Source organism: Schistocerca gregaria, chromosome 1, assembly GCF_023897955.1.
Source record: "Schistocerca gregaria isolate iqSchGreg1 chromosome 1, iqSchGreg1.2, whole genome shotgun sequence".
In the NCBI taxonomy this organism is placed as follows: Eukaryota; Metazoa; Arthropoda; class Insecta; order Orthoptera; family Acrididae; genus Schistocerca; species Schistocerca gregaria.
In genome coordinates, this window is record NC_064920.1 from 465,061,476 (window position 1) to 465,087,030 (window position 25,555).

The window sequence follows — 25,555 nt, forward strand, 5'->3', positions numbered from 1 at the left end:
GGGTTGGATTGTTTGGGGGAGGAGACCAGACAGCGAGGTCATCGGTCTCATCGGATTAAGGAGGGACGGGGAAGGAAGTCGGCCGTGCCCTTTCAAGGGAACCATCAGGGCATTTGCCTGGAGTGATTTAGGGAAATCTCAGAAAACAGTATGACCTGACGCGGGATTGAACCGTCGTCCGTCATAATGCGAGTCCAGTGTGCTAGCCACTGCACCACCTCGCTCGGTCCACGAACTGATACCCAGCGCCAGTATAATAGAATGCATGCATGTTTGCATACTCGAATTCAGCATTCTGGAGGTTACACCGGTTACTAATGCAAATTTCAGAGTTATCTCGCGCTTACATTAACCCTTGGTCTTGCAGTGTTAGTTGCTTAAATAAGGTAGTAATTTCATTACTCTATATTGATAACTTTTTGGTGTTTAATTTCTTCCATGATTGTAGTTCGTGAAGAGTTACTTTGGACCGTCTGAGTTACAAGTTATAAATCTGTCTCGAAACTTCTGAAGAAATAAAAAAAAGGTCGTATAGTTACTCGCCACAGACCATCCATTCCCTGCTCCTCCTGCACTGCTCAAAAACAGGACGACACTGATGGATGCTCTGAGATAAGGGATTGAGACTGGCCTCTAGGCGTATGGATAAAGACAAGAAGTCCAGTTTCCGTACCTCAGAAGTTACCACAGCAACTTTTTCATATTTAACATACGCAAAACTCTATCGGGATAGTGGAATCTCTTTTCTTCCGTGGTATGGCTTTTTTCGAATCTGAAGTACGCTTCAGCGATGTTGTGTCGGTGACCAGTGTGTACCCTATTTTACATCTGTTTTCTGATAACCGTAGTGCAGCTAAGCAGACATAAAACTCGCACTGCACTAAACGTCTGGCGAAATAATCGCCTAGGCCAGAGAGATAATGGAATAAGAATTCAGGCTGTGTACTTCTACAAATAACAAGAGATAACCCACAACTGAAATCTCGACTGTACTAGAAAGTGAAGGATGTGATGCTGTTTGACCAGCAACATTATTAATAAGTTACGCGTAATAGGGTAGATGTCACTAAGCCAGAGGGTTGCTACACTGTGACGGAGTACCGGCGATGTGAGTAGTGGAAGAAACCATGCTACCACTTTTGAGATGTACTCGATTAACAGTACATTAAATATTTCAATAAAACATAGTAAATAAAATAAGCAACAGTGGAACGTAGTAAGCTGGACATAATAGACAAGAAAAATATGGTCCAAACTATGATATAATGTCGTTTATAAAAAGTGTTCCCGAGATAGCACTTCCCTAATTCGTTGCACAAAAGAAATGCTGAATTATTACTATATTTCAGATTACTAGGAAACGGACATTTTCCGCATTTTAACACTGTATACACTGTGACGAAGGTTTATTACACGTTAAAACTGAGCGTGAAGCCGGACTCAGCGTGTCAATCGTCTCCTTCTACAATCAGCGGTTAAATCTTAAGTTAGCCCATGAGACGAGCACCACTAGCGCAACAGGCAATGTAATGTCCTGCGAGAGGTACTGATCCAAGTCCGGCAAATAATTTCAGTTTATTATAACTGCGTACATTTTAGAAAGATAACTAAGAAGCCGACAATCAACATTCATTTCTTGCAGTACTGCCTGTAAACTTTATCTGATAGCCAGGGACGCAGGATACAGAGAGTGGTTATCCAGTCATCACAGACTCTACTGCTAGGAGATACAGAGGGAACAAATTCCACATTCCACAGGAGGTCCACCTTCTATGAAAGCAGAAGAAAGAAATGGAGGTAACTAACTCTTAAACTATTCGTATAATCTAATTTTCAAGAGTTTTGTTAAGACATTCACTAATCTACATGGACACGTTGCAAATCACATTTAAGTGCCTGGCAGAGGTTTCATAGAACCACCTTCACAATAATTCTCTATTTTTCCAATATGGTAGAGCGCAAGGAAAAAATGAACACCTATATCTTTCCGTGCGAGCTCTGATTTCCCTCATTTTATTGTGATGATCGTTTCTTCTTACGTAGGTCTGCGTCAAGAAAATATTTTCCAATTCCGAGGAGAAAGTTGGCGAGTGAAACTTTGTGATAAAATTCCACCGCAGCGAAAAACGCCTTTGTTTTAATGATATCCAAACCAAATACTGTATCATTTTAGTGACACTCTCTCCCATAATTCACGATAATACAAAACGTGTGCTCTTCTTTGAACTTTCTCAAAGTACTCCGCCAATCCTGTCTGGTAATAACCCCACACGGCGCAGCAGTATTCTGAAAGAGAACGGACATGCATAGTTTAGGCAGTGTCTTTAGTAGATGTGTTACATTTTCTAAGTGTCCCCCCAATAAAACGCAATCTTTTATTAGTCTTCCCTACAACATTTTCTATGTTTTCCTTCCAATTTAAGTGGTTCTTAATTGTAATTCCTAGGTATTTAGTTGAGTTTACGGCCTTTAGATTTGACAGATTTACTGTGTAACCTAAACTTAACGGTTTCCTTTTGGCATTCATGTGGATGACATCACAATTTGCATTATTTAGGTCAATTGCCAATTTTCACACCATACAGATGTCTTCTCTAAATCTTTTTTCATTTTGTTTTGATCTTCTGATGACACTACTAGTCGATAAGCGACAGTACCATTTGCAAACAACCTATGACGGATGCTCAGATTGTGTCCTAAATCGTTTATATAGATAAGGAACAGCAAAGCACCTACAACACTACGCCAGAAATCACTTCTGTTTTACTCGATGACTTTCTAACAACTACTACGAACTGTGACCTCTCTGACAGGAAATAACGAATCCATGCACATAACTGAGACGATATGCCATAAGCATGCAACTTCGCTACAAGCCGCCTTTGCGTACAGTGTCAAAAGCCTTCTGGAAATCTGGAAATACAGAATCAGTTTAAAATCCCTTATCAATAGCACTCAGGACTTCGTGGGAGTAAAGAGCTAGTTAAGTTTCACAAGAACGACGTTTCCTAAATCCGTGTTGACTGCGTATAAATAGACCGTTCTCTTCGTGGTTATTCATAATGTTCGTCGCTAGCGTACTTCACATACGACCAGAATCTCTTTGGATTTTCTGACAGGTTTCGAGACAAAGTTTCGTTGTGGGAACTGTTATAATTATCTCGCATTGACGTCCGCGCTAATTTCCGAGATTCAGTATATATTGGGCATGTTCGTTTCGATGTTTTTGCAACAGTGTTCTGACTGATTTTTTGAACCAAGGAGCATCAGCTTCGTCGTTTGCTAGTTTATTTGGTATAAATCTTTCAACTCCTGCCGACACTACACATATCAAAAAAAGTTTGGCATCACCTCGGTTCTGCGAGTTCCGGAACCTGTAAAGAAAAGTGGAATAGAGATCAACATAAACATCATATCTGCCCTTTTTATTGCTCATGAAAACCACACACTGCATGTTGTACCATAATACAGCGTGACCTTCAGAAGTGGTGGTCCAGATTGCTGTACACACCGGTACCTCTAATACCCAGTAGCACGTCCTCTTGCATTGATGCATACCTGAATTCGTCGAGGCACACTATCCACAAGTTCATCAAGGCACTGTTGGTCCAGATTGTCTCATTCCTCAACTTCGATTCGGCGTAGATCCCTCAGAGGGGTTGGTGCGTCACGTCGTCCATAAACAGCATTTTTCAGTCTATCGCAGGCATGTTCGATAGGATACATGCCTGTAGAACATGCTGGCCACTCTAGTCGAGCGATGTCGCTATCCTGAAGGAAGTCATTTACATGATGTGCACGATGGGGGCGCGAATTGTCGTCCATGAAGACGAATGCGTCGCCAATATGCTGCCGATATGGTTGCACCATCGGTCGGAGGATGGAATCCACGTATCGCACAGCCGTTGCGGCGCCTTCCGTGACCACCAGCGGCATATGTCCGCCCCATACAGTGCCATCCCAAAACAGCAGGGAACCTCCGCCTAGCTGCACTCGCTCGACAGTGTATCTAAGGCGTTCAGCCTGACCGGGTTGCCTTCAAACACGTCTCCGATGACTGTCTGGTTGAAGGCATATGCGACACTCATCGGTGAAGAGAACTTGATGCCAATCCTGAGCGGTCCATTCGGCACGTTGTTGGGTCCATCTGTACCGCGCTGCATCGTGTCGTGGTTGCAAAGATGGACCTCGACATGGACGCCGGGAGCGAAGCCGCTCATCATGCAGCCTATTGTGCACAGTTTGAATCGTAACACGACGTCCTGTGGATGCACAAAAAACATTATTCAACATGGTGGCGTTGCTGTTAGAGTTCTTCCGAGCCATAATCCGTAATCCGTAGGTAGCGGTCATGCAGTTAAGTAGTAGCCATTGGGCTGGCAGAGCGAGGCAATCGACAGCTCCTGTCTCTCTGTATCTCCCCACGTCCGTACAACGTCGCTTTGATTCACTCCGAGACGCCTGGACACTTCCCTTGTTGAGAGCCCTTCCTGGCACAAAGTAACAATGCGGATGCGATCAAACCGCGGTATTGACTGTCTAGGCATGGTTGAACCACTGACAACACGAGTCGTGTACCTGCTTCCTGGTGGAATCACTGGGACTGATCAGCTGTCGGACTCCCTCCGTCTAATAGGTGCTGCTCATGCATGGTTGTTTACATCTTTGCCCGGGTTTAGTGACATCTCTGAACAGTAAAAGTGACTGGGAACCGGGGTGATGCAAAACTTTATTTGATGTTTGTGTTTCTTTGAATTTAAGCCACATCTAGTCTACACATACATTCTTAATTTGGAAGGAGTGGAGATTGTCTCTCAGGAAGGCGCCAAGTGAATTTTTGTCTGCTTATTTGAATAGGCATATTTTTCGTTTATTTTTGGAGGATTTGGGGCTTACAATACTCAGTCTCGCTACGACAATCCTGCGTTCACTAATCCCAGTATTCGTTATGATGCTCGTTATTAGCTCAGGATTATTTGTTGTTAAGAGGTCAAGTATGTTTTCACAATCGTTCACTGTTCGCGTGGGCTCATGAACTAACTACACCGAATAATTTTCAGAGAATGCATTTAGCAGAATTTCGGATGATGTTTTATGCGTACCTCCTGATTTAAACATACATTTTCGCCAACTTATCGAGGGTAAATTAAAGTCACCATCAACTATAATTGTATGAGTAGGGTACGTGTTTGAAGTTAAACTCAAGTTTTCTTTGAACGATTCATAAATTGTATCATCTGAATTTGGAGGTTGGTAATAGGGTCTAATTATTATTTTATACCGGTTGCCAAGAGTGACCTCTGCCCATACTAGCTCACTGGAACTATCCTCGTCAATTTCGCGACAAGACAAACTACTTCCAACAGCAACAAACACGCCACCGCGAACTGTGTTTAGCCTAACCTTTCGGAACACTGTTAGGTTCTCCGCAAACATTTCAGTTGAATGAACTTACCTCCGCCTTTAACCGCTTTAAATCCTGTAACGATTTGAGCATCATCTTTTTCTATTAGCGCTTGAAGCTCTTGTATTTTCCCAACACAGTTAAGACAATTTGCAACTGTTATACCGATGGTTCCTGTGGTGTCACCGCCAGACACCACACTTGCTAGGTGGTAGCCTTTAAATCGGCCGCGGTCCGGTAGTATACGTCGGACCCGCGTGTCGCCACTATCAGTGATTGCAGACCGAGCACCGCCACACGGCAGGTCTAGAGAGACTTCCTAGCACTCGCTCAGTTGTACAGCCGACTCTTTACTAGCGATGGTTCACTGCCTACTTACGTTCTCATTTGCCTAGAAGATAGTTTAGCATAGCCTTCATCTACGTCATTTGCTACGACCTAGCAAGGCGCCATTATCAGTTACTATTGATATTGTGAACTATGTACCGTCAAGAGCGACGTTCATCATTAATGGATTAAAGTTAAGTATTCCACCAGCTACGTCCGTTGTTTCTAAATTCTAATTTCCTTGTCCTGTTCCAGACCTCACGACAGCCTGCGTGAGCTAAATCGCGTGCCTTTCGGCCTCCTCTAGTAACACGGTGTTGGCTCTCCTGCCAACCACAACAGTTCTTGTATCTACATGTGTTCGGCATGCACCCTTTGAGACTGAAGCCTTTTTGTATTTTCCCGAGACCCTCTAACCTAAAAAACCACCCAGTCCACGCCACACGACCCCGATACCCGTATAGCCGCCTCCTGATCTGTTCAGTGGAGCCCGAAGCCCAATCACCCTTTGGCGTAAGTTGAGGAATGTGTATCCTACACGGTCGCAGAACCGCCTGCACCTCTCACTCAGACCTTCCACTCGGCTCTGTACCACACGTCCGCAATAAGTCCTGTCGACTATGCAGCAAATGGTCAGTCCTGCTTTCATCTCGCAAGAAAGACTGGTAGCCTTTACTACTTCTGTCAGACACTCGAAACCAGAGAGAATCTCTTCAGATCCAAAATGACACACATGACTGGTATCACCGTGAGCCACCGACTGCAGTTGGCTACACCCTGTGCTCTTCATGGCTTTCTTCCCCCTCTTGTCAGCCACATCCCTAAGGCGTCCCACAATGTCCCTAACATTGGAACCAATGGTGCTTATTAATCCAAATTATGCACTAAAATGTAGAAACAAAGCATTGAGTAGTGGCAAGTATAATGCTACTGCTCCTAAAATTACTAAGGCTCGCTGTGATCACAAACAAAGCGCTAAAGGCCTGAAATCAACCGCCTTACTTTGAATTCAGAACAAGGGAGCCTGGAACCCTAGAGAAAATATACAACTACTACGTATTCGTAAAGGAATGCTAATGGATAGCTGATGGGCCGAGAAAGTTTTCTATTAAACTGCAAGAGATTATAGAAAAGCTCTACGACAACGTCCATGCCCGAGGCAGGATTCGAACCTGCGACCGTAGCAGTCGCGCGGTTCCAGACTGAAGCGCGTAGAACCGCTCGGCCACAATGGCCGGCAAACGTTCTAATATTCACAAAAAAAAAGAAATTATTCAAGTAGGTCATAAATGTGTCATAATATATGTTTTAGGTACGAAAGTATTTAGTACAATATACTAGAGCTAGAAATTAGTTAGTGAATCCGAAATGTTTTATTAGAGTAGTGGAAACATTTTGAATCTGTTGATACTACCATGTTCCAAGGCAGTGTATCTTGCAGCTGAGTATCAATAGGATTTCCATTTCTATTAGCAGCTACATTGAGATGACTTGATATAATATGACTAGATTAAAATATTGATACTGGGAAGCGTCATTTGGAGTGAAGAAAGATCAACTGGCTCTCCTGTAGAAACACTTTATTTCGAAGTGTTGGAATACTGTGATATGTCTTCATAATTCTTCTGGGTATAGACCGTGTCGTGCTCTAAAATGATCTACCTACGTATCGGTCACCGTTGAAGTGGCCATGATCAGAGTACGCAATACTAGTGGGGCAGCATATGTTCATTTGTAGTATGCACTATTTGATCAAAAGTATACAGATACCTGTCAGTGGAATTAATATGGGTTATTTCCATCCTTCGAGTTTGTGAGGGCTTTAACTACACTGGGGCCATTTTCATTGAGACGTCTGAATATCTGTGGATGAGTGGCAATCTATTGTATATCCAATATCAACGAGAAACGGAACGGTGGCTGATCAGTACGTGAGGACAGGTGGAACCGTCTTCAGCCTCATTTTTAAAGTTTGTTCATTTAGTGCGCTGCATAAAGGAACTTTAAAAACACATGGCTAAAGGTGGATCCATCAGTCCTCACAGAATGTCAGTCTATTCTTCCTCAAGGGCGCTAACCAGGAAAGGTGGTGATAGTCGAACGCTGGGGTCTGGAGCGAAGTCCATGTTCTAACCCATTCCCAACGGTTTCCTTTTCGTTCAGGTGGGGACTCGGGCGCGCCACTCCATTTCAGCAATGTTAATGTCCACAAATCACTGCCTAGCAATGGTTCAAATGGCTCTGAGCACTATGGGACTTAACATCTATGGTCATCAGTCCCCTAGAACTTAGAACTACTTAAACCTAACTAACCTAAGGACATCACACAACACCCAGCCATCACGAGGCAGAGAAAATCCCTGACCCCGCCGGGAATCGAACCCGGGAACCCGGGCGTGGGAAGCGAGAACGCTACCGTACGACCACGAGAACAGCCTTGCAGATGCTGCTCTATCACATAATTAATTGTCATACTGATACAAGAAATCATTGTTTGTGAACTGTTCCTCTCCTGTACACAGCACACAACGATGTTAAATGTGTGTATATGCTGCCGCATTTAGATCAGAGATTATGTTACAGTTTAACGTCCTGTAGTTACCGCGTTAACATTTTATTAAGCTCAGTGAGGAGGCCACGCCTGAACCACGAAAAACATTCTCATATCGTAAAACCATCTCCATTGTATTTCACCGCATTAGACATGGTGTCATGTAACGCTTCCGGACAATCGCCAAATCCAGACCCTTCCACCGGACTGTCACAGAACATAGGCAGCTTCATGACTTCAAATCACCCGCTTCTAGTCACCCACCGTCCAGTGGGTTGCTCTTTACACTACCTAGAGCATCGCTTAGCTCTGACGACGGTAGTGCGTGCCTTATGAGGAGCTATTCGACTATTGCACCCCCTCTTTTAACTCCCTGTGCACAGTCACTGTGCAAGATGGACTGCTGATACTACTTTGAAACTCGCTGGTTTCATGTACTTTTTTACAATCATCCTCAGCAATGCTCGAGGGTGACTGTCCGTCCACACTGGACTCGCATTCGGGAGGACGACGGTTCAATCCCGCGTCCGGCCATCCTAATTTAGGTTTTCCGTGATTTCCCTAAATCGATCCACGCAAATGCCGGGATGGTTCCTTTGAAAGGGCACGGACGACTTCCTTCCCCGTCCTCCCCCTATTTTTATGACTGTCCGTCAGTACGAAGCGTTTCTGATCTTTGTTTATCTGTGGTTGCCCTCTTCACAATCACGCCACCAACAGTCGACTTGGGCAGCTTTGGAATGGTTGAAATGGCGCTCTTTGATTTTCATTTGTGTGACATGCAATGACCAATACACATTCGAAATCACCGAGCTCTTCTAAGCTACGGATTCTACTGTTACAGCTTCTCTACTCACTATACAATACTTTTTGCTTCCTTTTATACTAGCAGGCCCGCCTTTCGTGACATGTAGAGCTCACTTCCACATTTCATGGGGGTGTCCGTAAATTTTTGATCAGATAGCGTATAGTTATCACTGCCGCTTCCACAAGGAAAGTAAATAAAATGCATCATAGGATTGGTTTTTGGTTGTAAAGGGTAAGTTAGCTGTTGTTGATTTTAATTTAAGGTTGAATTATGTTAGTGAATCAGTGGGAGCTGCTACTCCCACGGTGTCAGTTTGTAGTTAGTACGGATAGCATACTTTGCACCGGCGTACGTGACGGGACAGCCTCGCAGTCTGTTTATATGACGGCTACCTCTCGTAACCAAGATGATGGAGGCCTTGACAATTATCGTGTCTCACGTTGGTGGGTCGCTCGACTATCTCGATCACTCTCGTATCCCCCTTTTGAACTTAAGTGGCAGCCTTGCTAGCACGCTAGCCTTCTCGAACTGTATATACCGGGTGATCAAAAAGTCAGCATAAATTTGAAAACTGAATAAATCACGGAATAATGTGGATAGAGAGGTACAAATTGACACACATGCTTGGAATGACATGGGGTTTTATTAGATCCAAAACGATACACAAGTTCAAAGAATGTCTGACAGATGGCGCTTCATCTGATCAGAATAGCATTAATTAGCATAACAAAGTAAGACAAAGCAAAGATTATGTTCTTTACAGGAAATGCTCAATGTGTCCACCATCGTTCCTCAACAACAGCTGTAGTCGAGGAATAATGTTGTGAACAGCACAGTAAAGCATGTCCGGAGTTATGGTGAAGCATTGGCGTCGGATGTTGTCTTTCAGCATCCCTAGAGATGTCGGTCGATCACAATACACTTGCGACTTCTGGTAACCCCAAAGCCTGGGAGGCCAAGCATGACGAAAGTGGCGGCTGAGCACACGATCATCACCAAACGACGCACGCAAGAGACCTTTCACGCGTCTAGCAATACTTTTTTTTGTTCTAATAAAACCCCATGTCATTCCAATTATGTGTGTCAATTTTTACCTCTCTATCTACATTATTCCGTGGTTTATTAAGTTTTCAAATTTATAGTGACTTTTTGATCACCCGGTATTTCCTAGATTGATATTACTGTTTTGTCGCTGCAGTTTTATGTTGTTATCCAAGTTTTGTGTGTTACTTGTACTCCTTTTCGATGAGTTATTACAATTCGCTCCGTTTCTCTGCGTAAACTGCTCCACAATTCCAGCTGGCGTCATACACTCCCGGCATGCGCTGCGTTTCGATTGTCTCTTTGGTCGACCCCAGCAGGTCGCTAATTCTGTTACTGCTCCGATAGACCGATTTACTACTCGAGCGGCGTAACTCGAAACGTTACATCATTTGACAATACTACCTACTCGAGAATCTACGAACCTCGTATACCTTTTTCCCTTTTTTCCTGTTGTATTGTTGGGTACTGGAATGCGGGTACTCACTTGCGCGGTACCTGAGCAACGCGAGCCAGGGGTACTCGTCTATCTCGGTTGTCTTGCCACCGAAGATGCGCTCCGAGAAGTCGACGCCGCATTCGGTGGGCAGCAGGCGTGCGTTGGGGTGGTCAGACTCCTGCTGTTGGCGCTGGTTGGTCGGCTCGGGGCGCCGCGTCGTCGTCTGCTCCTCCACCTGGGGCGGCTCGTACTGGAAGCCCTGTAGGGGAGACGTGCAGTGAGCAAAAGCTCGCGAGTCAGGGACACCACTTGATGCAACCAAGGGGACGCCATCGAGTGTGGTGCACGCCGGTCCTCCAGCTGTACTTCTCGTTCTTTTATATAATAATAATAATGATACAAGAAATTTGACGACATAATAATTACTGGTTACTGCAATTCCTTTCTAATAAACAAATTTTACATAGGACGTGTTTGATTTACAGAAAAGTAATCTTACGCAAGCACAAAATATAGTCCTCAGTTTCACAACATATATTTAATTTATTTAGTTTTTTATTGGGGCGCGCTTATGATAATCACGCCCTTTCTTATTTTTTACCCTTGAGAGTAGTGAAAATATAAACAGCGGAGAGTAGTAGTAGCTGTAGTAGGTAAGAGCAGAGTTAATGTTAGTCCATGAAAGGCAGAAAGTGAAGGCAAGTAACATGTTTAAACTGAGGATACTGTTAGGAATGGACGTGAAAAAGGAGGGAGGGGGCGGAGTGCGAAAGGAAGAGACAGATGAGTGTGATAGGAACCCAAGTAATCAAGAAGGAAGGGAAGGATGGCAACGTGGTCGTTAGAAACGGACAAGTAACGAAGAGAGGGGAAGTAAAATGGCGTGATTGAACTCAGTGAGATACACTTATACTTCTGTCCATCAGGACTGCGACTTTTCATCTACATTGGAACGACGTGCTTCTCTTTCCAGTTGCGTGGAACTCTTGTTTCTTCAAATGAGCGACGATAAATTGTAGTTAGAAGGAGGGACAAATCTCCCCACATTCGACACAAACTATGACAGAAACCTTATCAGGCCCACAGCCATTTCCTCTGTTGAGCGATTCAAATGTGATTTTCAGTTCGATGCTCAGTTACTTCTTATACCATTTTCACAACAAGCATAGTGGATGGCAACATGAGGAAAATTTCATGTGGTGTCTATGTAGAAGAAGGGAAAAAATACGATGAAAAGGAACAGCTCAAATGAAATACTCGAAGAGAAACTGTGTGCTCCATTGTTAACATACGTGCAACCTTTTTTTCACATATAATTTATTTTGTGCATTCATAATCAGTACTATGTCGAGGTACCATATTTACAAACAAAGTCTTCCAAGCTTCGCGAGAACTTGTTGCAGAATTTGTAAAGGTTTCTAGCGTTATTGTGTGCTGCTCAGCTTGAAGCCAGGAATAAGACATGAACATTAGGGTTTGATATCCCCTCGACGAAATGGTCGTTAATGAGACTGTAGTAGCCCGCATAGGAGAAAAATGGAGACGAAAATCGGTCATGTACCTCTCAAAGGAGCGCTACCAAAAATTTGCCGCGAGACGTTTAGGGGAAACACGGAGAACCTAAATCTAGATGATCCGACAGAGCTCTGAAAACCTATCTTTCGAGGAGAATTCCTGTACACGTAATGAGATGCATGGACCACTAATGGAACGCCCATGTTGCCGAGAGGAACTAAAGTTCTCCAGACAAAATACACTCTAATGCGAAAAGAAAATCGACGCACCACGAAGAATTAATCCGAATGGGACGGAAATCGGTACATGTGTTGCACATATACAGGCAGACATATTATGCTACGTAATTCCATAAAAAAGGAAGATTTGTTCAAAAAAGGAGCTTTACAAATTTAGCAAGACAATAACGTGGCCGCGCGGGATTAGCCGAGCGGTCCGAGGCGCTGCAGTCATGGACTGTGCGGCTGGTCCCGGCGGAGGTTCGAGTCTTCCCTCGAGTGTGTGCATTTGTCCGCAGGATAATTTAGGTTATGTAGTGTGTTAGTTTAGGGACTGATGACCTTAACAGTTAAGTCCCATAAGATTTCACACACATTTGAACACAATAACGTGTTGGTCCACCTCTGTCCCTTATGCGAGCAGTTATTCGGCTTGATATTCATTGGTAGAGTTTTTGGATGTCCTCGTGAGAGATTTCGTGCCGAATCCCGTCTAACTGGCGCATTAAACAGTCAAAATGCCTAGATGATTGGAAGACTCTGCCTATAATGCTCCAAGCTTTTTCAATTCTAGGGAGATCTGGCGATCTTGCTGGCCATGGTAGGGTTTGACAAGCACGAAGACGAGCAGTAGGAGCTCACGCCGTCTGGAGGTGGGCGTTATCTTGCTGAAATATAAGCCCAGAATAGCTTGCCATGAGGGCAAAGAAAAACCGGGCATAAAATATCGTCTGCATAACGTTGTGGTGTAAGAGTGCTGCGACCATCAGTCATGGTTGTCGGATCATATGGCGGGAGATACTCAGGCTGGTAAATCACCACTATATGGAGCATCTCCAGACACGTCTTTGGCGATCATAGGGGCTCAATTCGGAGCGGGACTCATCACTGAAGACAATTCCGCTCCAGTCAATAAGATTCCAGGACGAAGACGTATCTGGAGACGCTGCTGACAGCGATGGAATACAAACCTGACTGTCGCTCGCCAGAGCTGGTGGCCTGGGACCTCATTTATTTTCGTGGCAGTATACCTTTGTGAGTCATCTGCGGCACCCTCACAGCACAGATCTCCGTCGACATTATTGTACACCCCGTTTTGTTGCCCTCTTGAGTTTCCAGTTCAGCATGCCCGCCCTCACACAGCAAGAATTTCTACTGCTTGCCAAACCCTAACTTGATCAACAAGGTTCCTGGATCCTTCACCAGTTGAGAACGTTTGGAGCTTTATGGGCAGGCCCCTCCAAGGATCTAATGCATCAATTGGACATAGTTTGGCACAATATCCTTTAACTCTGTCAATCAATTCCAAGCCCAATAATTGCTCGCATGAGGGCAGAAGTGGACCAAAGCGTTATGGACTTCTTCAGTTGAAACTTCCGGGCTGAGAGGCAGTGATCGATGTATAAAATTTCCACCTGACGTTCCGTCTCCATCAGCAGGAGACATCTTCTGAAGTCGTCCGGCTACTGCCATTGAGGCTCCAGGTACTGTAGCATTTGTAGGGAGCGTAGAGGGCAATACCATTCGTCACGTGATGCTGATGGCATGCCTATCTTTGGAAGGCGGCATCATTCTCGTTAAAGAGTAATCGATTGTCATCCTGCTGGCGCAACGTCAACATCCATAGCTTGTCTAACTTTAAAACTTCCTCTTTTCTATTAAAATTGTTATGGTGTTTGTGAATCTCTATTGCTTCTCTATACATGCGTGCATGATAATGGGATGTTCGTGCTAGAACGCTTGTCTCATTAAATTTAATTTCGTCATTCCCATCTCGAAAAACATGCTCAGCTACGGCCGATTTTTCCATGTGTCCTAAGCGACAGTTTCTTTTATGTTCGGCTAACCGGAGGTTTTCACTTCTTTTCGTTGTTAGAATAGATACTTGTCCACAACTGCATGGAATTTTGTATACCCCAGGTGTTGCTAGGGGGTGTGGGGCGTCTTTTGCAGTTCTTAAATATTCCTTAATCTTCTTGGTGGGCCTGAAGATTGTTTCGATTCCATACTTGGCCAGAACTTTCCCGATACGGTCCGTGACTTCTTTAATGAACGGTAGGAAAGCTTTTCCAGTAGGTGACCGTTGTTGCTCTGGACTTCTGGCTTCTTTTCTTCTTTGATGGAAGGCTCGATCAATTTCTTTGCTGGTATATCCGTTTTTCCTGGAGACTGACCGTACGTCATTTAGTTCATCTTGTAAGTAAGCCGGCTCGCAGATTTTGTTGGCTCTGCCCACCAAGGTTTTCATGAGACCTCTTTTTTTTGCCTAGGATGATGGTTAGATTCCTTGTGAGTGTTCTTTATATATACCTTGTGTCCCAGCCCGGAAGTTTCAACTGAAGACAACACCGGCCGTGAAAGCCTACATTGTATGTTATTGACTTGTTCAATTTGTGAAGCTCTTTTTCTCGAAGGAATGGTCCGATTTTTGTGAAACTGTAGTCATTAGTATGTCTGTACCTGTAGATCACATCTACCGATTTCCGTCCCATTCGAATAATTCCTTCGTGTTATGTCGTTTTTTTTATCTAAATGTGTGTAAGGAGCGTTCAAGCTGCCCGGCGTAATCGACTTTGGATAGAGGAATGCGTGTGGAGCTGTGCGCTCACCTGTTTTCCTTGCGTTGCGCCCACAAGGAGTGAGCGGTGGGAGGCGGCAGGTACGTACCTGTACGCAGCAGACGCGCGGGTAGCGGTTCTCGAAGCCGCACAGGGAGCTGCGCAGGAACTCGACGGCGCCGGGCGGGCGCGGCGTGGCGCGCAGCAGCGCCAGCAGCGGCGGGCAGCGCGTCACCTGCACGCACTCCCCCTCGGCGCCCATCGGCGAGCGGCACAGCTCCCTCTCCGGGCGGTAGCCGCCCCACCAGCCCTCTGCAGTGCGAAATGGAAAAAGAAAGCTACAGTAGTGGCCCCGCGGGAAACGAGGGGCGTACAGGCATTATACTGACACACTGGTTTCGTCTCGTCCTCAAAATTTACCTGTAGTCGCCCAAAAGCACTTTCGCGACCGTGACCTGTTTGCGACTGCGGCGCGCGACACAAACAATGTGTCGCCCCTCAGACTTACGCGGAAACATTTCTTGGCGAAATGGTGGATCCGGATCAGAATTCTGTAATGTCTCTCGTTTTCTTTTCAGTTAATCTTGTTACTCGTTTTATGCGACCTTCCACAAATACCTTTCTCGTACGAGGGTAATCCCAAAAGTAATGTCTCCTATTTTTTTGTAAGAACAGAACTGTGTTTGAGTGGTAGTTGGTCACACTGTTATAACGAAAGCTTTATGTGTGGTGTGTAAACACGAGCACGCCGCGCTGAGGTGCTGCCTTGGCTTGGCAGCCGTTGAGAATGGAGCTCCCGTTGGATGTTACCGCCAAGTGCGAATTGCGCGCAGTTTTTTGAACGGAAAGGGCACTGCGCCGATTGCAGTCCATCGCCAGTTAACGGAAGTATATGATGAATTGTGCATGGATGTCAAAAATGTTCGTAAGTGGTGTAGAGAGTTGCGGCTGGTCGGACCGAAATTCACGATGAACAAAGGACTGGGAGACCATCAGTTTCTGAGGAGACAGTGTTGAAGGTTGAGCAAAGCATGCGTGAAGATCGGCGTATCAGCCTGGATGATCTCTGACGTTGGTTCCTGAGCTTTCCCGAAGTATCACTCACAGAGTTTTAACGGAAACATTGAATTACCGGAAGGTGTGCGCAAGATAGGTGACACGCATGCTGACTGAGGATCACATGTGGCAACGAGTTGATGCTTCCCCCGCATTTCTTCACCGCCTTGCAGCCAAACAGGCCAATGTTCTGGACTCAATTGTCACGGGTGACGAAACCTGGGCATACCACTTTAGACCTGAGACCAAGCCAGTGGCGGCATCCTTCGTCCTCAAAGCCGCGGAGCTGGCGTCGTGCTGGTATGACATGGGTATACAAAAACTGCCACAGCGTCTATAAAAATGAATCGATAGAAATGGTGATTATGTCGAAAAATAGCTAAATATTCAAGCTATAAACTGATGTAAACCATTGTAGAAATAAACAGATCTAAGTACATATAAAAAAACAGGAGACCTTACTTTTGGGATTACCCTCGTACCATTAATATCATCACACAGTACATACACCCTAGGTCCTCAGTTTTTTGATCAATGCAGAACACCACTGCCACCGAAAAACTTTCAGAGACTCTAAGCATAGCCCTAAACAAGAAAAATGTGTCTACCAAATGTGGACTCTGAACTAAGGACCTTAAAATCTATGAGATCTTTTTTCAGTAGAAGCTGTTTCACAGAAGCGAAGATGAAGAAGTGCGTATAACTCTAAAGGTATGCGCATTAGATCCCGTGTTTCCTGTACAATATTTTTTGATTTGGTCCATACTCCCGAGCAAAGGATTTTCCGCAAAAAAAACAACATAGGCTGATGAGCCAAACCATTATGACCACTGCCCATCGCGTCGTTGGATGCAACCTGGTTGCGTTGTGAAATACATGAAATATATTTGCAGTTATCATTATTTCAATTATTTTGTATCATAAAAATGAGTCACTAATTAATTTCAATTAACAAAATACATGTATGTGAAATGGTAAACTACAAAAGACCATAAAACAAAGCTAAGTAAAATAAATAATCAGAATGGTAATGAATGTTTAGATATTTAAAGCAGGTATAGTGAAAATACTTTGACAGCACACTGAGTACAGTTCATTTTCCAAACATTGTATTTGAGAAACCAGCTTTATTACACAGGGATCTATGTGGGTTGGAAGTTTTTAATTTATGTTGTAACACAAGTTTTCGTTTTTCATAGTTAATTAATGGGGGTGGGTGTCTGTAAAATATCAAATTATTACGACAGTTGATTATATAGTTTTCAAAAACATTAATTACATATCAACCTTCATAAGAAAAATATTTTTTACGTATTATCGTTTTGAAGATTTCACTGTAAACCTAAAATACCAAATTACCTTTCAGAGTTTGTTTTACCCTTAGAAGTGAAATTGGGCAAAAATCAAGATCGTTTATTAGTACTTGGGAATGTTCCCTGGTAATTGAATGTCCCCCACAGCATAATACTGCCCCCGTTGACCTGAGTCCGTGGAAAAGTGCATATTTCCAGTATCCGTTCGCATGGATAACGGCGTATCTGGATATGACCATCGTCTGATGTAACTATTCTTCCGGTCTCGATATTCTCGTACCCATTTCTCTGTTCAACAACGGGAGTTGCACCTTTATACCCAACGCACTTCCACCTGCACCAGCTCGAGGAAGCGTTGATTATATAGACTGTGCAGAGGGCGCCACTGTCCATCACGTGGCGTCAGCTATGAGGCTGTCTCTGGTAGTGCCAACATTCTCGATTAAAAGTAATCAATCGTCACGCTTCCGGTGCAAGGCTGACATGCAAATTTTATCCAGTTTAACACCTTACTCTTTCCTGTTAAAATTACTACGGTGTTTATCAATTTCGATGGCCTCTCTATACATGCACCCATAATAATGTGAGGTTTTAGATATGACGCTCGTTCTGCTGAATTTTATTTCATGATTACCTTGTCAGGTGTCAGGCAAATCCTACAACTTCCATGAAAACCCTGACATGATAAGTAAATCCAGTTAGTATACCACATAGCTCCGAATAAATCGTGACATTAAATTAACCAAAGTAATACGAGTAACGAGTGAGCAAATGCAATACCACAGACTAACACAAGAATGTCTAAATGCATGTCATACCTTCGCACACCACGAGACAGACGCAGTTCCGAGGGGAGAAACGAGAACAGAAACCGAGAGCAGAACCGTGTTAAGTAAAAGGCCCTACGATAAGGGAGAGACGCCCACGTCGCCACTAACCGTTAGGACCACCCCCCAGACCATGTTAAAAGCTAGAGCCCTCCAGAAAAACAGTATTGTTGTTGTTGTTGTGGTCTTCAGTCCTGAGACTGGTTTGATGCAGCTCTCCATGCTGCCCTATCCTGTGCAAGCTTCTTCATCTCCCGGTACCTACTGCAACCTACATCCTTCTGAATCTGCTTAGTGTATTCATCTCTTGGTCTCCCTCTACGATTTTTACCCTCCACACTGCCCTCCAATACTAAATTGTTGGTCCCTTGATGCCTCAGAACATGTCCTACCAACCGATCCCTTCTTCTGATCAATTTGTGCCACAAACTTCTCTTCTCCCCAATCCTATTCAATACTTCCTCATTAGTTATGTGATCTACCCATCTAATATTCAGCATTCTTCTGTAGCACCACATTTCGAAAGCTTCTATTCTCTTCTTGTCCAAACTATTTATCGTCCATGTTTCACTTCCATACATGGCTACACTCCATACAAATACTTTCAGAAATGACTTCCTGACACTTAAATCTATACTCGATGTTAACAAATTTCTCTTCTTCAGAAACGCTTTCCTTCCCATTGCCAGTCTACATTTTATATCCTCTCTACTTCGACCATCATCAGTTATTTTGCTCCCCAAATAGCAAAACTCCTTTACTGCTTTAAGTGTCTCATTTCCTAATCTAATTCCCTCAGCAGCACCCGACTTAATTCGACTACATTCCATTATCCTCGTTTTGCTTTTGTTGATGTTCATCTTATATCCTCCTTTCAAGACACTATCCATTCCATTCAACTGCTCTTCCAAGTCCTTTGCTGTCTCTGACAGAATTACGATGTCATCGGCGAACCTCAAAGTTTTTATTTCTTCTCCATGCATTTTAATACCTACTCTTTTGTTTCCTTTACTGCTTGCTCAATATACACTGCTTCCCTTTCATGTCCCTCGACTCTTATAACTGCCATCAGGTTTCTGTACAAATTGTAAATAGCCTTTCGCTCCCTATATTTTACCGCTGCCACCTTTAGAATTTGAAAGAGAGTATTCCAGTCAACATTGTCAAAAGCTTTCTCTAGGTCTACGAATGCTAGAAATGTAGGTTTGCCTTTCCTTAATCTTTCTTCTAAGATAAGTCGTAAGGTCAGTATTGCCTCACGTGTTCCAGTGTTTCTACGGAATCCAAACTGATCTTCCCCGAGGTCGGCTTCTACTAGTTTTTCCATTCGTCTGTAAAGAATTCGTGTTAGTATTTTGCAGCTGTGGCTTATTAAACTGATTGTTCGGTAATTTTCACATATGTCAACACCTGCTTTCTTTGGGATTGGAATTATTATATTCTTCTTGAAGTCTGCGGGTATTTCGCCTGTTTCATACATCTTGTTCACCAGATGGTAGAGTTTTTTCAGGACTGGCTCTCCCAAAGCCGTCAGTAGTTCCAATGGAATGTTGTGTACTCCGGGGGCCTTGTTTCGACTCAGGTCTTTCAGTGCTCTGTCAAACTCTTCACGCAGTATCGTATCTCCCATTTCATCTTCATCCACATCCTCTTCCATTTCCATAATATTGTCCTCAAGTACATCGCCATTGTATAGACCCTCTATATACTCTTTCCACCTTTCTGCTTTCCCTTCTTTGCTTAGAACTGGGTTTCCATCTGAGCTCTTGATGTTCATACAAGTGGTTCTCTTATCTCCAAAGGTCTCTTTAATTTTCCTGTAGGCAATATCTATCTTACCCCTAGTGAGATAAGCCTCTACATCCTTACATTTGTCCTCTAGCCATCCCTGCTTAGCCATTTTGCACTTCCTGTCGAGCTCATTTTTTAGACGTTTGTATTCCTTTTTGCCTCCTTCATTTACTGCAGTTTTATATTTTCTCCTTTCATCAATTAAATTCAATATTTCTTCTGTTACCCAAGGATTTCTACTAGTTCTCGTCTTTTTACCTACTTTATCCTCTGCTGCCTTCACAACTTCATCCCTCGAAGATATCCATTCTTCTTCTACTGTATTTCTCTCCCCCATTCCTGTCAATGTTTCCCTTATGCTCTCCTTGAAACTCTGTACAACCTCTGGTTCTTTCAGTTTATCCAAGTCCCATCTCCTTAAATTTCCACCTTTTTGCAGTTTCTTCAATCTACAGGTCATAACCAATAGATTGTGATCAGAGACCACATCTGCCCCTGGGAATGTCTTACAATTTAAAACCTGGTTCCTAAATCTCTGTCTTACCATTATATAATCTATCTGATACCTTTTAGTATCTCCAGGGTTCTTCCATGTATACAACCTTCTTTCATGATTCTTAAACCAAGTATTAGCTATGATTAAGTTGTGCTCTGTGCAAAGTTCTACCAGGCGCGTTCCTCTTTTATTTCTTAGCCCCAATCCATATTCACCTACTACGTTTCCTTCTCTCCCTTTTCCTACTGCCGAATTCCAGTCACACATGACTATTAAATTTTCATCACCCTTCACTATCTGAATAATTTCTTTTATTTCATCATACATTTCTTCAATTTCTTCGTCATCTGCAGAGCTAGTTGGCATATAAACTTGTACTACTGTAGTAGGTGTGGGCTTCGTATCTATCTTGGCCATAATAATGCGTTCACTATGCTGTTTGTAGTAGCTCACCCGCATTCCTATTTTCCTATTCATTATTAAACCTACTCCTGCATTACCCCTATTTGATTTTGTGTTTATAACCCTGTAGTCAACTGACCAGAAGTCTTGTTCCTCCTGTCACCGAACTTCACTAATTCCTACTATATCTAACTTTAACCTATCCATTTCCCTTTTTAAATTTTCTAACCTACTTGCCCGATTAAGGGATTTGACATTCCACGCTCCGATTTGTAGAACGCCAGTTTTCTTTCTGCTGATAACGACATCCTCTTGAGTAGTCCCCGCCCGGAGATACGAATGGGGGACTATTTCACCTCCGGAATATTTTACCAAAGAGGACGCCATCATCATTTAACCATACAGTAAAGCTGCATGCCCTCGGGAAAAATTACGGCCGTAGTTTCCCCTTGCTTTCAACCGTTCGCAGTACCAGCACAGCAAGGCCATTTTGGTTATTGCTACAAGGCCAGATCAGTCAACCATCCAGATTGTTGCCCTTGCAACTACTGAAAAGGCTGCTGCCCCTCTTCAGGAACCACACGTTTGTCTGGCCTCTCAACAGATACCCCTCCGTTGTGGTTGCACCTACGGTACGGCTATCTGTATCGCTGAGGCACGCAAGCCTCCCCACCAACGGCAAGGTCCATGGTTCATGGGGGGAGGAAGAACAGTATAGATCTTACGATAACACAAAAAGGGCCACACCACCCGCAAGTTTTAGCGTGACTCTTTTTCGCGTCTCAGGTACGTCAAGGACCACCCCTCAGCCCATGTTAAAAGATAGAGCCCTCCAGGAGAACAGTATAGATCTTACGATAACGCTAAAAGGACCACACCAGCTGCAAGTTTTAGCGTGAGACTTTTTCGCGTCTCTGTTACGTTGCAAACTTTAGAAACATTGCCCCACCACGAAAAGTATAACGTTTCTCATTGGATAGTCAGAATCTTTGTAGGCGGAGCTAACATTGAGATCCTGATTGGTCACATGAAAACACAGCCAGATAGTTTTTTTTAAAACCAACTTCGGTAAATTGTAGTAAGGAGAAGTGAGGTAGTTGCTTCCGAGACAGCTAGGTGAGCAGAGCTGTGCTGCCCGCCGCCCCCTGACGAACACCAACAAGGTAATGAACGCACTCGATGCGGCATAACAGCGCATAAAGCTTCACTCAGAACTGCAGAAGTCTCATCTGTTACACCCTCTTTTTGCGTAATACTAGTGTCGATCGTCAATTAAAGCTCATGGCGTTCACATTTGCCACTTGAAGTAAAGATCTGAAACGCGATGATTTTTCTGTTATATAGTTATTGAGAAGCCACATCAGCCACTGTAATTTACGACAAGTTAGATAAGTAATTAAAAATAATTGAGGGTCACTGTAGACCTTTTTGATAGTTTTCTCTTTTGTGAAACTTAATTTAAACCTACATTATAGTTGTGATATGGCATAGGTCATCCTTCGATCCATTGTAGAACTTGGAAACCCATTCAGGGAATATTCGTTCACATTTTTGTTGAACGCAGTTGGTTTTTACCATCCTCTATTAAAACATCTCCTTTTATCAATAGTGCAATTTATAAACAATGTTTTGTGAGTAGAATAAAATTTCCAATGGTAAACTTAACTGCTTTTTGACGTTATTTTACCAGCTAACTAACAATAGGAAAGCCTTGCACCCCTTCCACTAAATTTATTTAGTATTAAGATTCTTTTACAGAGAGCTGACGCTGAAATCATTCAGTATTTGGTTATATCATCGCTAATCTCACTGGACTCTTCTGAATTCTACATGTCATGTGTGGTCTGGCGTCTCCTTACCAGCAACAGGTCCCAGGTTCAAACTACTCAATTCTCTAAAAAAATACGCTCAGAGCCTCGTTGCTCGAAAGTGGTAGGGAGACACGATATAGAACAAACAGACACCACGCAGAATGTTAGAACCTTCCTGGTAAACATGTTCTGCTAAGGCCGATTTATCAGTGTGGCCCAGTCGGCAATTCCTCTTATGTTCAACAAGACGGTTGTTAACACTTCTCTTTGTGATACCGAAACAAACCTGTCCACAACTACAAGGAATTTTATACACTCCCGGTGTAGCCAAGGGATATCATACATCTTATGCCGCTCTTAAATATTCTTTTATTTTTCTGGTGGGTCTGAAAGTAGTTTGCATCCCATATTGCTCTCCCAATGCGATCTGTGACCTTACTAATGAAGGGAAGAAAAACTTTGCCGTTGGGCGGCTGTTGTTCGTCGTCTCGATCTATCTTCTTGCTAGAATAGCCATTATTCACGAAAGTCGACCGTGGATGTTCAACCTCATCTTTTAAATAAACAGTTTCAAAAATTTTGTACTTTCTGTTTTTGTTACACCTCTTTTTTGTCTAGGTTGGTTGTTTGAATCTTTATACAAGTAACGATAAGTATGTATGGCCCAGACCTTGTGGCCCAACGTTGCGTCCCGTCGTTTAATCACAGACACATCCCGCAAATTCGGTTGTTCATTACTCTCCGTCTCCATAATAAACTGGATTTTCCGACTAATGCTGCTTAGATGTGTCAGAAAGGCATCCATCTCTTCTGCTCCGTGTGTCCATACTGCGAAAGTGTCATCGACATAGCGATTCCACCTGGCTGATGTCTTACTGGCGGGCTGCAACGCCCGTTGTTCAAAAGTCTCCATAAACAAGTTAGCGACAGTAGGACAAAGAGGACTGCCCATAGCCACCCAGTCAATCTATTCATAAAAGTCGCTATTGTATTGAAAGGAGGTTGTGAAGAGGTAGTGTAGGAATAATTACACAATATCGGTAGGAAAATTATCCGATATGCATCAGATAGCTTCGTTTACCGGAATCATATTAAACAATGAAATAATATCAAAACTAACGGGGATATCATCCGTGCCCACGCTCATTTCCTTGCTAATGAAATGAGCTGAATTTTTAATATGACTATCAGTCCTACGAACATAGGGTTGCAGCAATGAGACAAGGTGTCTAGCTAACTCGTGGGTGGGACCTCCTACAGCGCTGATAATTGGCCTTAAAGGCATCTCAGGTTTATGCACTTTCGGTAATCCATACACTCTAGTTGGGTACGCTTCTGTTTTACAAAGCCACTTCTTATCGTCAGAGGAGAATGCAGACGCTTTCACCGGTCGATTGGTCAACTTTAAAATCTTCGTAATCGGATACTTCTGCCGTTTTTTGTAATTGAGGGAACCAAAATATCATTTATCTTTCCATGATAGTCCCCACTCATCAATATGATGGTGGCATTACCCTTATCCGCAGTAAGAACAATAATGTTTTTATCTGCGTTGATACCCCTCAGTGCCTTCCTTTGTACCTGCGACAAATTGCTGTTAGGTGGCTTACATGCATGTAGAATCCTAGCTTTTTCCATCCCAATTACGTCAGCGGAGTGCTGTGGAAGCTGACGGATACCTGTCTCAATATTTACTACAATATCCCCCGTGGGTACGTTTTCAGGCGTCACAGCAAAACTATCTCCTTTGGATAGTACAGAAATTTCAACTTTTGATAAACCTTTATCAGACAGGTTAATAACAGTTCGAGAATTGTCCTCAACTGAACCTTCCGAGATGTTCTTTTGTAGAATGAGATTTTCGCTCTGCAGCGGAGTGTTCGCTGATATGAAACTTCCTGGCAGATTAAAACTGTGTGCCCGACCGAGACTCGAACTCGGGACCTTTGCGTTTCGCGGGCAAGTGCTCTGCCATCTGAGCTACCGAAGCACGACTCACGCCCGGTCCTCACAGCTTTACCTCTGCCAGTATCTCGTCTCCTACCTTCCAAACTTTACAGAAGCTCTCCTGCGAACCTTGCAGAACTAGCACTCCTGAAAGAAAGGATACTGCGGAGACATTCTGGAAACATCCCCCAGGCTGTGGATAAGCCATGTCTCCGCAGTATCCTTTCTTTCAGGAGTGCTAGTTCTGCAAGGTTCGCAGGAGAGCTTCTGTAAAGTTTGGATGATAGGAGACGAGATACTGGCAGAAGTAAAGCTGTGAGGACCGGGCGTGAGTCGTGCTTCGGTAGCTCAGATGGTAGAGCAATTGCCCGCGAAAGGCAAAGGTCCCGAGTTCGAGTCCCGGTCGGGCGTACAGTTTTAATCTGCCAGGAAGTTTTGTTCTTTTGTAAGTTAGCGAACTTCTTCTTCTGTCTATTTACTGATATTTCTGCACTAACTTCCATAGTTTTGAATGTTAGACCGTCAGTCTTATTCCAATCACCACAGTGCATATCATTACTAATAACCAAGTGGAGGTGAAAAAGCTTACTCCTGGTTTCCACCAATTGTCGCCGCGTCTGATGAATCCTCTCCCGTAACATCGCAGATTCAATATGGTTGTAAATACGATGAGACTGAGCCGAGCGAAATATCCTCTTCACCTTCAAAAGTTTCGGAACCGTCGAAGTGTCCCTGCAGCGCAACAGGAAGGTGAGGGTACACAGTTATTGTCCTTTCTACTTGCGCATTCCTTCGAATCGTCGAACCGTGTTGAAATATCCTTCCCGTAGAGGCGTTTGATCATACGGTGAAGGCCCGTATTGTCTTCACTTAAAACTTCCGGGCTATTTATACCGTGGTCGATGTATTAAACTCTCCCCTGACGTTTCGCCTCCGACTACGGGAGACATCCTCTGAGGTAAAGCTGCGAACTGCAAAGAGGGCTCTAGGAAGCGCTGATTGTATATATTACGCATGGCTCCCTCTGACCTCGGAGAATCTCCTGCAGTCG

General features: G+C 43.7%; 1 protein-coding gene across 1 annotated transcript in view; it reads right to left on the reverse strand.

Moving 5' to 3' along the window:
* Nucleotides 1–25,555, reverse strand: part of LOC126352754 (serine protease easter-like) — a 137,894-nt gene that overhangs the window by 40,787 nt on the left and 71,552 nt on the right. Inside the window, exons 2-3 of the mRNA XM_050002711.1 lie at nucleotides 14,971–15,173; nucleotides 10,619–10,829 (exon numbers count right to left, since the gene is read on the reverse strand). Of these exons, the coding sequence (XP_049858668.1) occupies nucleotides 10,619–10,829; nucleotides 14,971–15,173 (414 nt within the window). The remainder of the gene's footprint in view (nucleotides 1–10,618; nucleotides 10,830–14,970; nucleotides 15,174–25,555) is intronic.